At 48.2% G+C, this 17,319-nt stretch overlaps 1 protein-coding gene across 1 annotated transcript in view; it reads left to right on the top strand.

The window, feature by feature from the left end:
* LOC122550337 (ubiquitin carboxyl-terminal hydrolase CYLD-like) overlaps positions 1-17,319 on the top strand; it is an 86,851-nt gene that overhangs the window by 14,800 nt on the left and 54,732 nt on the right. Inside the window, exons 5-10 of the mRNA XM_043691064.1 lie at positions 7,446-7,902; positions 10,520-10,813; positions 11,518-11,623; positions 12,235-12,431; positions 13,418-13,580; positions 16,439-16,574. Of these exons, the coding sequence (XP_043546999.1) occupies positions 7,462-7,902; positions 10,520-10,813; positions 11,518-11,623; positions 12,235-12,431; positions 13,418-13,580; positions 16,439-16,574 (1,337 nt within the window). The 5' untranslated portion in view covers positions 7,446-7,461. The remainder of the gene's footprint in view (positions 1-7,445; positions 7,903-10,519; positions 10,814-11,517; positions 11,624-12,234; positions 12,432-13,417; positions 13,581-16,438; positions 16,575-17,319) is intronic.

Genomic DNA, 17,319 nt, shown 5'->3' with positions numbered 1-17,319 from the left:
CTGCAAACTCTCAGTAAGGGTTGACAGCATCTGTGTGCAGGGAGAAAGCTAGTTAAAACGCCGAGTTCAGCCCTACTCTGGGCAAGTCAAACCAGATTCAAAAATTCAATGTTACTTTCAGTTCCGTTTCAGATCTTTGAACCTGTGTGGGATGTAGGAATTGATCGAAGTCCGTGGCTTGGACTAGATTGTCTGTCTGAAAGACAGCAGGTTGTGTAAATCTAGGAGCTATTTCTACAAAAGTAAAGGGGCGCTTAGTTAATCTTTTCTTTTAAAATTCCAGCAATGACAGAGGGAATTTTATAATAGATGTTGCAAAGAGCCAGCAAGGGGCACCATGTGATTCCAGGTGCTTGTATTTAACCTTTTTATTACACTGAACGGAGTTGCATTAATGTAGCGCCTTTCACTTCCAGATGGCCCCAAGGACCAGTCAGTTGTTGTTTTTGTTGTTGTAAGTGTAATTACTCTTGCAATGTGTAAAACCTGCCAAATTCTGCATAATGTGGAGATGCTGGTGTTGGACAATGCCAGAAGTCAGACAACAGCAGGCTATAGTGCATCAGGTTTATATGAAATCACAAGCTTTCGGACTGCTATAGTGAGAGGCTGAACAGGCTAGGGCTGTTTTTCCTGGAGCATCAGGCACTGAGAGGTGATCTTATCGAAGCTTATAAAATCATGAGGGGCATGGATAAGGTAAATAGACAAGGACCTTTCCCCAGGATGGGGGAAGTCCAGAGCTAGAGGGCATAGATTTAGGGTGAGAGGGGAAAGATTTAAAAGGGATCTATGGGGCAACTTTTTCATGCAGAGGGTGGTACGTGTATGGAATGAGCTGCCAGAAGAAGTGATGGAGGCTGGTACAATTGCAACATTTAAAAGGCATCTGGATGGGTATATGAATAGGGTTTAGAGGGATATGGGCCAAGTGCTGGTAAATGGGACTAGATTAGGTTGGGATATCTGGTTGGCAGGGTCTGTTTCTGTGCTGTATGTCTCTGTGCTCCTTCGGAATGGGCAGTGCTCTGAAAGCTTGTGATTTCAAATAAACCTATTGGACTATAACCTGGTGCTGTGTGACTTGTGGCCAAATTTGGCCCAGCAAGTTTCAAGAGTAAAGGTACCCTGATCATGACCAGATGCTTTTTGTATTTGCCAGGAGATTGCTCTTGTTTTTTTTCAGCACTGTTCTGTGGGATCCTCTCTGTGCTCCCTTTGGTTAGGCCACAGCTGGAGCAGGGTGTGCTGCTCTGGTCCCTACGCTCTCTGAAGGATGTGACTGTACTGCAGGGAGTGCAGAGGAGGTTCACCAGGGTATTGCCTGGGATAGGAGCATTTCAGTGATGAAGAGAAGCTGAATAAGGCATAACTTTTTTAAAGTGAAAGGCAAGGGGTTTAGAGTGGATTATGAGGAAAACTGTTTCCACCCAGAGGGTGTTGTGGGAATTGGGAATGCATGGCCTGGGAGAGAAGTTGAGGCAGGAAACCTCACAACCTTTAAAATGTATTTGGATGGGCACTACGTGAGGCCATGGCCTAGTGGTATTATCGCTAGGCTATTAATCCAGAGAACGGTGTGAGGATCCAGGGCTGAATCCCACTGCAGCAGATGGCGGAATTGGAATTTAATAAAAATCTGAAATTAAGACTCTAATGATGACCATCTATGTTCTAAACAGAGACTTTTTCCCAGGGTGGAAATGTCTCTCATGAGGGGGCATAATTTTAAGGTAATCCGAGGAAGGTTCTTTACACAGAGAGTGGTGAGTGTGTGGAATGCACTGCCAGCAGTGGGAGTAGAGTCAGATACATTAGGGACATTTAAGTGACTCTTGGATAAGCACGTGGAAGATAGGACAATGAAGGGTATGTAGGTCAGTCTGACCTTAGAGTAGGATATAAGGCCGGCACAACATTGAGGGCCGAAGGGCTTGTACTGTGCTGTACTGTTCTATGTTCTATGAATCTGTTGCCAATTGCTGCAAAAGCCCTAATGTCGCTAATGTCCTTCAGGGAAGGAAACTGCCATCCTTACCTGGTCTGGCCTCCATGTGACTCCAGACCCACAGCAATGTGGTTGATACTCAACTCTCAGTTAAGGATTGGCAACAAAGACTGGCCCAGCCAGTGAGGCCTTTATCCCGTGGATGAATTAAAATAAAAATCTCAAAATGCCTTAACGTTCAAGGCTAAGGGCCTAGTGCAGGAAGGGGGGACTAATGTAGATAGGTGGGTGTAGACTTGATGGGCTGAAGGCACACAACACAGAAGAGGCCCTATGTGACTCCTGACTGGGCCTCACATTTAATGTTTTAGCATAAAGATGGCGCCTTGGACTCTGCCCCTCAGAACTGCACTGGGAGTGTCGGCCTAGTCTGCCCAGCGCCATTTTGAATAGTTCTAAGGATTAACAAAAACTGTAAGAGAGAGTCCATCAGTCAGCTCATCATCATTACTGATGTCTGTGCTGCCGTCTACACCAACCAACGTCGAGGTGCCCACACTTTGGGTGCCATTGGGCTGATTCTCCTCCGTCTCTGCCTCGCCGCTTGTGCCAGTGTCAGAACCGTGTCTCTTGCCGCTGGGCCCATCTCCGCGGTATTGCCGTGAGACCCTTCATCCGCTGCCGCCAGACCCAACTGACAACAAAGTCCCCAATCCTCAGGCGCCATCTTACCCCGCTGGGCACACCTCAGCTGATGTAGCAGCTGCCAATTCCAGTGCCAGGTCCCTTGCCCGGCCTGGATAGGTAAAGAGGTGTCCCCTCACCGCTGGGATTCCTCATGGCCGCCATCTGGCACAGGAGCCCTGCTGTGCTGCCATCTTGATGATGTGAACGTCTACAACCCTGTGGTGTTTGGTCAAATAATTTCCCTTGAGTGTTTATCAAATCTGACCTAATTACATGTGCTTGGGTTTGAGAAGGAGTATGTCATTGCTCCTGGTCGCTGGTATCTGACAGTCCCCAACGTGCTGTTATAGTTTAGGTCTCAGTATCACCACATGGCAGCAAGAAGGATGCAGAACACTCAATTAGAGAGAGGCTCCCACCCTGAACCACTAAAACACTCTCTGTGAGGCTGATTGAGCTCTTGTACTGCATCAGCACTTTCTATTTTTACAGCTGGATAATACTCTGACTGACTGAAGCCTTAACTGTTTACAAGTGGCCCATTGCAGCCGCAACAACCACCTACATTCATATAGCACCTTTTGTAATAGAGGAAAATGTCAGAAGCTGCTTCAGTTCCCTAGTTGCCTCCTTAAGAAGGTGGGGTGAGCTGCCTTCTTGAACTGCCACAGTCCACCTGCTGTAGGTTGGCCCACAATGCCCTTGGGGAGGGAATTCCAGGATTTTGACACAGCGACAGTGAAGGAATTGTGATATGTCCTTCGAGATGGAAGTGGTCATGGGTTTGGAAAGTGCTGTCTGAGGATTTTTGGTGAATTTCTGAGGTGCTTCCTGTAGACAGTACCGACTGCTGCTACTGAGCGTCAGTGGTGAAGAGAGTGGATGTTTGTGAATGTGGTGCCAATCAAGTGGGCTACTTTTTCCTGAATAGTGTCAAGCTTCTTGCGTGTTGTTGGAGTTGCACCCATCCAGGCAAGTGGGGAATATTCTATCACAACCCTGACTTGTGCCTCGGAGATGATGGGGAGTCAAGAGGTGAGTTACTCACTACAGTATTCCTAGCCTCTGACCTGCTCTTGTAGCCACTCTGTTTATGTGGTGAGTCCAGTTCAGTTTCTGGTCAATGCTAACCCTCAGGATGTTGGTAGGAAGATGACAGAGAGACGGTACAATATAAAGTGCACTAGTTTCACAGGAATGCAGGAGCAGAGGGACATGGGTGTATACGTGCGTTAGTCATTTAAGGTGGTAAGAGAGCAGTGAATAAAGCAGACACTATCTCAGGCTTTATTAATAGGACCATTGAGTACAAGAGCATGGGGCTGACTTTGGTTGAATCCATTTGGGTGGAAATTAGTAATTCCAAGTAGTAAAACGATCACTGATAGGTGTAGTCTATAGGCCATCAAATAACAACATCACATTGGGACAGGCAATAAACCAAGAAGTAACTAATGCCTGTAAAATTGGTAAGGCTATTATCATGGAGACGTTTAATCAACATGTCGATTGGTTGAACTAGCTCGGTCAGGGCAGCCTTGAGGAGGAGATCGTTCAGTATGTCTGCAATAGTTTTCTTGGCCAACAGGTAATGGATCCAGCGAGATAGCAGGCTATCCTAGATCCGGTCCTGTGTAATGAGACCGGAATAATTAATGACCTCATAGTCAGGGATCCTCTTGGAAGGAGTGATCCCAGTACGGTGGAGTTTAAGATACACCTGGATGGTGTGAAGATAAAATCCAATCCCAGGGTCCTGTGCTTGAATAAAGGGGGACTATGACAGAATGAGGGAGGACCTGGCTAAAGTAGACTGGAAACAGAAACTTTATGGTGGGACTCTTGATGAGCAGTGGAGGACCATCAAAGCAATTTTTTAAAGTGCTCAGCGAAAGGATATTCCTGTGAGAAGGAAGGACAGGAAGGGGAGGGATAACCTGCCGTTGGTGTCTAAGGAAATAAGGCAGGCTATCAAAGTGAAAGAGAAGGCAGACAAAGTGGCCAAAAACAGCAGGAATCTAGAAGATTGGGAAAACTTTAAAGATCAACAGAAAGCCACAAAAAGAGGGATTAAAAGTAAGAGTTTTTTCTCATACTCTATCACAAAATATAAAGACAGATCGCAAAAGTTTCTATAAATATATAAAACGAAGAAGAGTGAATAAAGTAAATGTTGGTCCGTTAGAGGATGAGAAGGGGTGCTTCGTTATGGGAATATGATGAAGTGGCTGAGGCATTGACCAGGTATTTTGCATCGATCTTCACAGTGGAGGATACTGTTAACATGCCAGGGAGTGACAAAGAGACAACGGTAGGTGAGGACCTAAAAACAATCATTAGTATGCAAGAGGTAGTGTTGGGCAAGCTAATGGAGCTAAGGATAGACCAGTCTCCTGCCCCTGATGGAATGTGTCCCAGGATACTAAAAGAGATGGCGGGAGAAAGAGACGGTGCACTGGTGGTAATTTTCCAAAATTCGCTGGACTCTGGGACAGTCCCAGCAGATTGGAAAACAGCAAATGTGACACCACTGTTAAAAAAGGGAGGTAGAAAAAAAGATGGTGAATTACAGACCAGTTAGCTTAACATCTGTCGTGGGGAAGTCTATTATCAACGAAAAAATAGCAGGGCATCTCCAAAGAAATTGTCCCATTGTACAGACACAGCGTGGGTTCATGAAGGGCAGGTCCTGCTTCACAAATCTTTTGGAATTCTATGAAGACGTTTCAAGCAAGGTGGACAATGGGGATCCAGTGGATGTGGTGTACCTAGATTTCCAAAAGGCCTTTTGACAAGGTGTTGCACGTGAGGCTGCTGCATGAGATCAGGATGCATGGTGTTAGGGGTAGAGTATTAGCGTGGATAGAGGAATGGTTGACTGACAGGAAGCAAAGAGTGGGGATAAATGAGTGCTATTTTGGCTGGCAATCAGTGACTAGTGGTGTGCCCCAAGGATCAGTGTTGGGACTGCAATTATTCACAACTTACATGGATTTGGAGTTGGGGATAAAGTCTCACCTGCAAACTTTGACACCGTACATTAAGGTGAGTGGCAGAGCAATGTGTGCAGGGGAACATAGATACATTGCGTGAGTGGGCAAAGGTCTGGCAGATGGAATACAATGTTAATAAATGGTGAAGTCATATATTTTGGTAGGAGTAACAGCAAAATAGATTATTGCTTGAATGATAACAAGTTGCAGCGTGCTAATTTGCAGAGGGACCTGGGTGTCCTTGTGCATGAAGCACAGAAGGTTGGTCTGCAGGTACAACAGGTAACTAGGAAGGCAAATGGAATTTTGTCCTTCATTGCTAAAGGGATTGAGTTTAAAAGCAGGGAGGTTTATGTTGCAGCTGTACAAGATGCTGGTGAGGCCACACCTGGAGTACTGTGTGCAGTTTTAATCTCCTTACTTGGGAAAGAATTTCCTGGCACTGGAGGGGGTGCAGAGGAGGTTCACTGGGTTGATTCTGGAGTTGAGGGGGTTGGCTTATGAGGAGAGGCTGAGTAGACTGGGATTATATTCATTAGAATTTAGAAGAATGAGGAGGAATCTTATAGAAACATATAAAATAATGAAGGGAATCGATAAAATCGAAATAGGATGTTTCCACTGGTAGGTGGTATGGGCGGCACGGTGGCACAGTGGTTAGCACTGCTGCCTCACAGCGCCAGAGACCTGGGTTCAATTCCTGCCTCGGGCAATTGTCTGTGTGGAGTTTACACATTCTCCCCGTGTCTGCGTGGGTTTCCTCCAGCTGCTCCGGTTTCCTCCCACTGTCCAAAACAAATGTGCAGGTTAGGTGAATTGGCCGTGCTAAATTGCCCGTAGTGTTAGGTGAAGGGGTAAATGTAGGGGAATGGGTCTGGGTGGGTTGCTCTTGGGAGGGTCGGTGTGGACTTGTTGGGCCTGTTTCCACACTGTAAGTAATCTAAGGTGAGACTAGGACAAGAGGGCATGGCCTCAAGATTAGGGGGAGTAGATTTTAGGACTGAACTGAGAAGGAACCTCTTCTAAGCTAGATTTTTTTTTTGAACAGTGAAGGAATTAACAGTTACAGTGAAAGTGCGGGTAAGTGGATCTGAGTCCACAAAAAGTTCAGCCATGATGTTATTGAGTGGTGGAGTGGGCTCAAAGGGCTAGGCGGCCTACTCCTCCTAGTTCTTATGGCCTTGTATCAGACATGTGTTAGACCTCAGCTGGAGTATTGTGTCTACTTTTGAGTGACTAAGGATGTTGAGAGCCCATATAGCAAGGATTAACCTGAGGCATGTCAGCTCAGAAGGCGGATTGGTGATGTTAGGAGAGGAGGAGGTTAGACAGGATGTGCTCAGAATCATGAGGGGGTGGACAGATAGGGAGAGACTGCTCCCACTCCAGGACAGATGGAGGATGAGAGAGCACAGGTTTTACAAAATGTATGCGGCAAAGTGAGTCAAAGGGAGATGAGGAGAAACCATTTTCATATAGCGAGTTTTTGGGGCTTGGAATGCACAGCCTGAGAACGTGGAGGGGGCAGATTCACTCGAGATATTCCAACGAGAAATAGGCCATTATTTAAAAAGGCTGAAGTGAGCACTGCAGATGCTGGAGATCAAGATCAGAGTGGTGCTGGAAAAGCACGGTAGGTCAGGCGGCGTCTGGAGGAGCAGGAAAATCGACATGAAGGGCTCTTGCCCGACATAAGGAGTAACAGTCGGTGAATTGCTGATGTGGAGAGCCAGTGCAGATGTGATGGGCAGAACGGCCTTGCTCAGCACAGTGATGATTCTGTCATTTCTCCTTCCCGTTCCCTCCCCATCCTCCAGGGTGTGATTGGCAACAATGCCCTCGTCTGGTAAGAAAGAGACGAAATATTGCTACTTCATTCTGGTAGAGGACCTGTCCATTCAGAGCCGGGTCTTTCCTGCTGGCAACATCGCCATCATTCCAGAGGCCGACTACCTGCAGAATGAGGCTGCGGAGCTGGGCCGCAGAGCCAAGTTCCATCTGGTGGAGGCGGATGTGTACCTTACCCTGGAGGTGGCCAGTCTGCGCCTGCTCACTGAGCAGGAGGCTGGCTTTCTACAGGCAGTCAGTCCCTCGGCCCAGCGCCTAAACCTCTACCTGGAGAAGACAGCTCTGCAAAGCGCACAGCAGCTCCATGTCCACGATCCCGTCACTGTCGACTACAAATCCCTCTCGCTGCCTGGAGTCATCGCTTACATCGGAAGCATCTGTGACAGTGCGAAGCTTTCTGGAACATTCTTCGGAATAGAGTTACAGGTAGGCTTCATTGAAGGTCGAACCCACCCCCAATCCTTCGATTCGATTCCAGTCTGTAACTCACTCCCGGTTATCTGTTATTCTACATACAAACCCTTCAATTAGATTCATAGATTACATTACAGTGTGGAAACAGGCCCTTCGACCCAACAAGTCCACATCGACCCACTGAAGCGCATGTCCCTACATTTACCCCTTACCTAACACTACGGGCAATTTAGCATGGCCAATTCACCTGACCCTGCACATCTTTGGACTGTGGGAGGAAACCGGAGCACCCGGAGGAAACCCACGCAGACACGGGGAGAACGTGCAAACTCCACACAGTCAGTCGCCTGAGGTGGGAATTGAACCCGGGTCTCAGGCGCTGTGAGGCAGCAGTGCTAACCACTGTGCCACCGTGCCGCCCACGAATGCTACCGTGCCGCCCACATGGTTGAATTGCCGATTCTCCTCCTGTATCTTATGGTACTTATGGCATGGTATCGGTCATTCTATTTATAAATCACTCCTCTCAATTAGATTCCAGTCTGTAACTCGCTCTGTTATTCTATAGGAACCACCCTTCTGGATTAGATTCCAGTCAGTAACCTCCCCAAAATCCCTCATTTTATTTCAGTCTATAAACTCGCTCTCGTGTATTCTGTATATAAACCATCCTGAATTCCTTGAGTAGATTCCAGTCTGTAACTCACTGCCAAGTATCTGTTATTCTATACATAAACCATCCTGAACCATCGATTAGATAGTGGACAGCGAAGAAGGTTACCTCGGAGTACAACGGGATCTTGATCAGATGGGCCAATGGACCGAGGAGTGGCAGATGGAGTTTAATTTAGATAAATGTGAAGTGCTGCATTTTGGAAGAGCAAATCAGGGCAGGACTTATATATTTAGTGGTAAGGTCCTAGGGAGTGTTGCTGAACAAAGAGACCTTGGAGTGCAGGTTCATAGTTCCTTGAAAGTGGAATCGCAGGTAGATAGGATAGTGAAAAGGCTTTTGGTATGCTTTCCTTTATTGGTCAGAGCATTGAGTACAGGAGTTGGGAGGTCATGTTGAGGCTGTGGAAGACATTGGTTAGGCCACTTTTGGAATATTATGTGCAAATCTGGTCACCTGCCTATCGAAAGGATATTATGAAACTTGAAAGGGCTCAGAAAAGATTTACAAGAAGGTAGCGAGGGTTGGAGTACAAAGGAACTTGGGAGTCCTGGTTTAGGATTTTCTCCAGGTTAACATCGAAATTAGGAAGGCAAATCCAATGTTAGCATTCATTTCGAGAGGGCTAGAATACAAGAGCTTGTACTGCTGAGGATGTATAAGGCTGTGGTCAGACTGCGTTTGGAATATTGTGAGCAGTTTTGGACCCTGTATCTAAGGAAGGATGTGCTGGTCTTTGAGGGGGTTTACAAAAATGATCCTGGGATGAAGGAGTTGCCATGTGAGGAACCGTTGAAGACTCCTAGTCTATACTTGGAGTTTAGAAGGATGAGGGGGCGTTTCAGATTGAAACTTACAGAATACAGAGTAAGCTGGATAGAGAGGACATGGAGAAGATGTTTCCACAAGTAGGAGAGAGTAGGACCTGAGGGCACAGCCTCAGGGAAGGGACAACCTTTTAGAACTGAGATGAGGAATGTTCCAGCCCAGGGATGCTGAATCTGTGGAACTCATTGCTGCAGAGGGCTGTGGAGGCCAAGTCATTGAATGTATTTCAGACAGAGGTAGATAGTGAGGGGATCAAGGGTTACAGGGTCAAGGCAGGAAAATAGGTTGAGAAACCTAACAGCCATCTTGAAATAGCAGAGCAGAGTTGATAGATTGAATGGCCAATTCTCCTCCTGTATCTGATGGTATTTATGGCAAGGTATCTGTTATTCTATATAAGCAACCCCCCTGCATTAGATTCCAGGCAGTAATTCACTCCTGGGTATCTGTTATTTTGTATTTAAGTCACTTTTAAATCCTTCAATTAGATACTGTCCCCAGTATTGATATATAAATCACCCAAATCCCTTTGATTAGATTTGTTTGTGAATCACTCCTGTGTATTTGTTATTCTATATATACCAGCCTTCCACCTCCCTGAACCCCTCGATAGATTCCAGAATGTATCTCACATCCAGGTATCTCATTCTCCAAATAACCCATGCCAAACCCTTGACTAAAGGGAAGAGGCTTCAGTCTTTGACTGGCTCCTGGAGTTGACTCCTCTTCCCTTATACACTGGGTACTGAATCAAACCTGGAGGATGGGGTTTTAACCCTTCCATCTGTCAACCCACTGTTTCCATTCCTTGCCCAATTGCTCCCAGAGTCATAGAGATGTACAACATGGACGTAGACCCTTCGGTCCAACCCATCCATGCCGACCAGATATCCCAACCCAATCTAGTCCCACCTGCCAGCACTTGGCCCATATCCCTCCAAACCCTTCCTATTCATATACCCACCCAAATGCCTTTTAAATGCTGTATTTGTACCAGCCTCCACCACTTCCTCTGGCAGCTCATTCCATAAGTTTGCGTGGAAAAGTTGCCCCCACTATCCCCACCCCACACTTTACCATTCTCACCCCCTCCCTCTCCTCCTGTGTTTGAAACCTCTCCTGTGCCAGGTGGAAGTGGAAGAGGATGGGAAAAATGATGGAACGTTTGGCGGGAAGCAATACTTCCAGTGCAAGAGAAGTCACGGCATCTTTGTGCCGTTCAACAAAGTCAGGCAGCGCAGGAGCATCGGAGAGGCGGGACAGTGCGTGGGCCCGGTAGACGGGAAGGCGGAGGATCCACCGAGGGATCACCCAGTCGGTCCCGGTGACCGAGTGGTCGTCTACATGGAGGAGAGGGCGGAAAGGGGGGTGGTGATCGATGTCATCGACAGAGGCTCAGCCGTGCTGGTCAACTTTGAGTCGGTGAGTGGGCCCCCATCCCCTCGGAAACCATGGCGACAGTCTTCCATCAGCCCAGGTTGGCCCTGGCCTTACTCTGGGATGGGGGTGATTGGTTCATGCGACCTCTCCACCATTGACCAGGCTTCTGAAAGTGACCGGGAATAATCTCGTAAACACGAGGAACTATCCCACACCCACAGGGAAAGCGAATCCTGCGATTGCTCAGAGGTGCTGTGTAAATCCCAGGCCCTTCCACTCCTCATTTCCTGACCCAGTGATGTCTGACCTCCCTCTGACGGAGGGGTTCAGCTGACCATGACTGCCTCGTCCTGTTGCCCCCCCCTCAGTTTTGGCTCCATGGTTAGCCCAGTCGCATTGACTCGGAAGGTCGTGAGTTCAAATCCCACTGCTGGGCCCCCAAACCTCTAGCTATCCGTCCCACGGTGTGGTACCAGAGCTGTGGTGGCTGTCATCTTTCGGTGATAAACCATAGTCCAGTTTACCCCTTTCCCAGAGCATGGCCAACACTCCTGCCACCATTGTCTGAACTTCCAGCTGGTGGGAGCTTGCTGTGCTGATTTTCCTCACACTGTCCCTGGAAGCCATTGCAGACTGTTACGTCTCCCCTCTGGTACACTCGTGTTTTTTTTTTACTCGCCATTTTGGGTTTGCTGAAGCGAAAGGGTCTGGAGGCTAAATCTGAGGGTTGTCTCACTCTGTGATAGGACCAGGTGAAGGGAGAGGAACTGAAGATGCCATTGACGGTACCGCTGTCTTCCGTCATAAGAGAAGATCTGCTTCGACCTGCCGGCAAAATGCACCCCTGTGCCCGTAAGTCTCTGTGCGGAGAGGGTGGGAAGCCAAGGCTTTGGGCCTGGCCTGGGCTGGGTCAGGGTAGGAGAGAGTCAAAGGTCTGGCACGTGTAGTTCCCCACTTCGAGCTCTTGCTGTGGTCTGTGCCCAGGGACAGTGTGTGCCCGGTGTTCCCTGAACATTGGTATCCAGGGTCCACTGCAGTCGATTTGCTCCAGAACTCTATCCACACTTCGGAAGTATCCCATTGCCTGCATAATGGGCTTCTTGATGAAACATAGGGGCAGAAGTGGGCCATTCACCCCATCGAGTCTGCTCCACCATTCAGTGAGATCATGGCTGATCTGTTATTCCTCAAATCCACTCGCCTCCCTCTTCCCTCTAACCTTTTGATTCCCCTTACTAGTTTAAAAAAACCTCTACCTCGGCCTTGAACATGCCAAATGGCCCAGCCTTGACAGTCCTCTGTGGTAACAAATTCCACCGATTTCAGTCCCCTCGGAGTCCTCCTTGTTGCTCTTTGAAACGATCCCTTACACTGAGATGATGTCCTCTAGCCCTAGACTCTGTACCGAGGGGAGTCAACTTGATTCGGGAATTTGATGGCTTTTCTGTTTTCTTGCTGTCTAGCCAGAGATGGTGAGCTCTTGGTGGACGGGGGTTTCACACGAGTGCCCCTGGAAAACGGAGGGAGCCGGTCGGCGCACTTCCTGGGAGTTAGCTCCGTCGTACAAATCGACATGGGCAAAGGTCAGCTGATGACTGGAGTGATCCGGTGGATGGGTTACCTCCCTGAGATGGTGGGGGAAATCGCTGGTGTCGAGCTGGTAAGCGGAGGATTGGCACTAGCCCGATTCTGTGGAGATGAGTGACTGTCTCCAGCATGTCCCCCTCCCCCACCTCCTGTAAACCTCCTTCATACCTCCCCTTCTGCCTGAGCTTCTCATTGTATCTTTGAGTATCTCCCCCTCTGACTTGCACCCTTCACTCCCCACTCCCTACGCTGTGAGAAACATTGGGATATTGTCTCTGTCTACGATCCTGTGTTCCTCTCTGTGAAGACCATCAACTGGGGAGGCATCCCATAAACATGAAACACCACAGCAGCGGTAAGTGACGCCTTACAACCTGCTGTAATGGTCAATGTATTGTACCTTTCTTCTCAACCATTTCCATCACTCCGTCCTTCGTCTCCCTGTGTGTAGGCCACAGGCATCATCCTGTGTCCCTGGCGCAATGAGCACATCAGTAGTCTCCCTATCTGTTGTCCTGTGTCTCCGAGGTGTTTAACGTTGAGGACAAAATGCAGTGCCTTGCTTTATCAGGCCCTTCATTGGATCCGATGGAGCAGGTCTGACCTATTGGCCATACTGACTTTGAACCTGGCTCAGAGTGAGAGACATTGCTGAAGTGTTTTATCAATAAGGATTGACTTGCCTGCCAGTTAGCACCCTTTTCTCCTCTGGTACAAATTGTTGTGATTGTTAGAAATTTGGCACTCTTGCAAATTGTCCTGATGTTTAGCTTTGACAACTCAGCTTTTTTGTTTTGGTCCCATTCTGAGTCACTCTGGAATCTCGCACTCCGATCATCGGGATAATCTGCCTAAAGTAGATGTTTCCTGTGTCCTGGGATTTGTCCATTTACTTCTATTTACACCTCCTCTCGAGACAGACAGACAGACAGGTCTGGGTTTATTACATTATCTTCCTCCTGTCCATGGTCATTCTTAATCCACACTCCTCACTTCTTGCGGTCACTTTGCACATCCCGTGTAATTCCTGTTTGGAATTACTTTCCACATCTGTGACAGGATGAAGACCGAGGGCTGTCCGACGGGACCTGGAAGGGACGCCGGTATTTCCATTGCGCTCCGAAAAGAGGGATCTTTGTCCGATTGGAATCCTGTCGGCCGGACACCCGTTTCCAGTCTCTCCTCATCACCTCGGAGAACTCCCAAGATCCGGGGCAGAGCTGTAAGACATGTTCCTGACTTGACATCTCCCCCTGCCCCTCTCCCATACCTTCCCATTGTGCTCCTCTAAGTAGCAGGTGACCCAAAGTGACAATTCAGAGTCACTCCAAGGGGAGAGGAGGTGGCTCGCTGAGCACATTCAAGGCTCCATTTTAATCCAAATCGGATTGAAGGATTTTAGGGAAAAATCAGGAAAGTGGAATTGAGGATTATCAAAAGGGGCCATGAATGGTGGAGCAGACTTGATGGGCTGAATGGCCTAACTCAGCTTCCATATGTTAATGATAGGAACTTTAACTGTAGAGGGTATGATCAGGAAAGTGGTAAACAGTGAGGAGAATAGCCTTAAATTGCAGGGGAGTAGTCAGGGAGGCAAACAGAAAATTCAACCTGGAAAAGTATGAGTTAATACAGTTGGGAAGGGCTAAGAGATTACTTAATGAATAGTAGGACTTGTCCCTGAATCCCTGACAGTAGCAGGGCAGACAGATCCGGTAAAGATAAGGCGTGGGTTGCAGAAGGTGGGGCCTCCATGGTGACCTCAGCCAGTGTGGGACTTGAACCTGTGTTGTTAGTACCAGTCTGCTGTCCAGCTAACTGAATTGATCAACCCCTGATAGGGCATGGGTTTAGGGTGAGAGGGGAAAGATATAAAAGAGACCTAAGGGGCAACTTTTTCACGCAGAGGGTGATACATGTATGGAATGAGCTGCCAGAGGAAGTGGTGGAGACTGGTACAATTGCAACATTTAAAAGGCATCTGGATGGGTATATGAATAGGAAGGGTTTGGTGGGATATGGGCCAGGTGCTGGCAGGTGGGACTAGATTGGGTTGGGATATCTTGTCGGCATGGAAGGGTTGGACCGAAGGGTCTGTTTCCGTGCTGTACATCTCTGTGACTCTGAGGTGTTCCAGTTGTATAGGACCTTGGTTCAGCCACATTTGGAATACTGTGTATAGGTCTGGTGGCTACATTTCCAAAAGGATGTGGATGCTTTGGAGAGGGTGCAGAGGAGGTTCACCAGGATGTTGCCTGGTATGGAGGGTGTTAGCTATGAAGAGAGGTTTGCTGGATTAGGATTATTCTCATTAGAGAGACGGAAGTTGAAGGGGGTCCTGATTGAGGTCTACAAAACCATGGGAGGTATAGATCGGGTGGATAGCAAGAAGTTTTTCCCCAGAGTGGGGGGACTCCACTACTAGGGGTCACGAGTTGAAGGTGAGAGGGGAAAGGTTATGGGGAGGTATGTGTGGCAAGGCATTTGCGCAAAGGCTGGTGGGTGCCTGGAACGCGTTGCCAGCAGAGGTGGTAGGGACAGGAACAAAAGCGTCATTTAAGATATATCTAGACAGACCCTGAGAAAATTAGCGGCCGGTTTAGAAAGAGGATCTGGATCAGCGCAGGCTTGGAGGGCCGAAGGGCCTGTTCCTATGCTGTAATTTTCTTTGTTTAAGAATATGAGAGGTGTAGATACAGTGGGATAGCAAGGCATGTCTTCCATTATTAAAAAGTTTAATAGTCAGGAAGCAGAGACTTAAGCTAAGAGGTAGAAGACTATGAGGAGAAATATCACCCAGAGGATAGTGAGAATTTGGAAGTTGCTGACTAAAAAGAGAATGGTAGACGTGTTCTAAATAGACTCGGTAAGGCATTCGACAACGTTCCTCATGGGAGACTGGTGAGTAAGGTTAGATCTCGTGGAATACAGGAAGAACTTGCCATTTCGAGAGGGACTGGCTCAGAGGTAGAAGACAGAGAGGGTGGTGGGGGAGGGTTGTTTTTTTTTCAGACTGGAGGCTTGTGACCAGTGGGGTGCCACAAGGATCGGTGCTGGATCTACTACTTTTCATTCATTATATAAATGATTTGGATGTGAGCATAAGAGGTATAGTTAGTAAGTTTGCTGATGACACCAAAATTGGAGGTGTAGTCGACAGCGAAGAGGGTTACCTCAGATTACAACAGGATCTTGACCAGATGGGCCAATGGGCTGAGAAGTGGCAGATGGAGTATAATTCAGATAAATGCGAGGTGCTGCATTTTGGGAAAGCAAATCTTAGCAGGACTTATACACTTAATGGTAAGGTCCTAGGGAGTGTTGCTGAACAAAGAGACCTTGGAGTGCAGGTCCATAGCTCCTTGAAAGTGGAGTCGCAGGTAGATAGGATAGTGAAGAAGGCGTTTGGTATGCTTTCCTTTATTGGTCAGAGTATTGAGTACAGGAGTTGGGAGGTCATGCTGCGGCTGTACAGCACATTAGTTAGGCCACTGTTGGAACATTGCATGCAGTTCTGGTCTCCTTCCGAAAGATGTTGTGAAATTTGAAAGGGTTCAGAGAAGATTTAAAAGAATGTTGCCAGGGTTGGAGGATTTGAGCTACCAGGAGAGGCTGAAAGGCTGGGGATGTTTTCCCTGGAGCATCGGAGGCTGAGCAGTGACCTTGTAAAATCATGAGGGGCATGGATAGGATAAATAGACAATTTTTTTTTTCCCTGGGTTGGGGGAGTCTAGAACTAGAGGGCACAAGTTTAGGGTGAGAGGGGAAAGGTATGAAAGGGACCTAAGGGGCAACTTTTTCACATAGAGGGTGGTACGTGATGGGTATATGAATAGGAAGGGTTTGGAGGGATATGGGCTGGGTGCTGGCAGGTGGGACTAGATTGGGTTGGGATATCTGGTCGGCATGGAAGGATTGGACCGAAGGGTCTGTTTCCATGCTGTACATCTCTATGACTCTGTTTTAGTCAGAAACCCTTCTAATATTTAAAAATATTTAGATATTCACTTGTGATGCTGTAGCCTTTAGACAAGTGAGAGTGTTACACAACAGATCCTTTCCAACCCCCCCTTCCCCCAGGGAACCCGGAGAGCAGCGTGGTCCCCATTGTTACCCCTCCCCCGAGGAATGAGGAGGCAGTGCGGGTCCTCGAGGGCCGGATGCGTGGGATTCAGGGGCACTGCAATTCCTGCTACATGGATACTGCCCTCTTCAGGTAGGGAGGACCCTCGCTCTGGTGGTCTGATTCTGAATCTGAGTGAGTGGGAATGAGAAGTGGCGGGGGAGGGGAGGGTGAAACCGGAGATGGTGCTGTAATTGGGTGGGGGGGGATGCAGGGTACCCGTTCCCAGTCAGGTGGGGCCTGGCCTCGGGACACTGGAGTGACAGGGCAAAGTGGGAACAGCGCTGGGAAGATTAACCTGCCTGAGCCTGGCCTCTGACGTGATTTCTGGGAAGCTAGTTAGATATTCCCCGGAGAACGAGAAGCTTCACTCGCTCGCATATAAGACGTCAGAATGGAATTGGGCCATTCGGCTCATCAGTTGTGCTCTGCTAGCCAGTGGCCTGGCGCTGTGATCTGAATCCTGCTTCCCCAGCCAGCAGGGACACAATCCGTGTAAATCCTTCACTCAGCTTTAGGTCCGGAGCTTTCTGAGCTGTTGTTCGGTGTGATATTCCTGAGGGAAGCGGGATGGGGTGGCTGGACTATTTCCACCCAGGTGACGGGATGGGGGGCTATTGCAGGAGAGTATGTGTATATCACAGAAATACAGGGGCCAGCCCCTCTGTCTGTGATCACTTCACACTATCCACACCCCCCTTAGAGAACTGTACAGGCATTGGAAAAGGCTGGTATGGTGGCTCAGTGGTTAGCGCCAGGGACCCGGGTTCGATTCCAGCCTCCGGCGACTGTCTGTGTGGACTTTCCACATTGGGTTTCCTCCAGGTGTTCTGGGTTC

This window comes from Chiloscyllium plagiosum, chromosome 5, assembly GCF_004010195.1.
Source record: "Chiloscyllium plagiosum isolate BGI_BamShark_2017 chromosome 5, ASM401019v2, whole genome shotgun sequence".
NCBI classification, from domain to species: Eukaryota; Metazoa; Chordata; class Chondrichthyes; order Orectolobiformes; family Hemiscylliidae; genus Chiloscyllium; species Chiloscyllium plagiosum.
The sequence above is the reverse complement of the archived record's forward strand: the minus strand, read 5'-3'. Positions and strand labels throughout refer to the sequence as shown.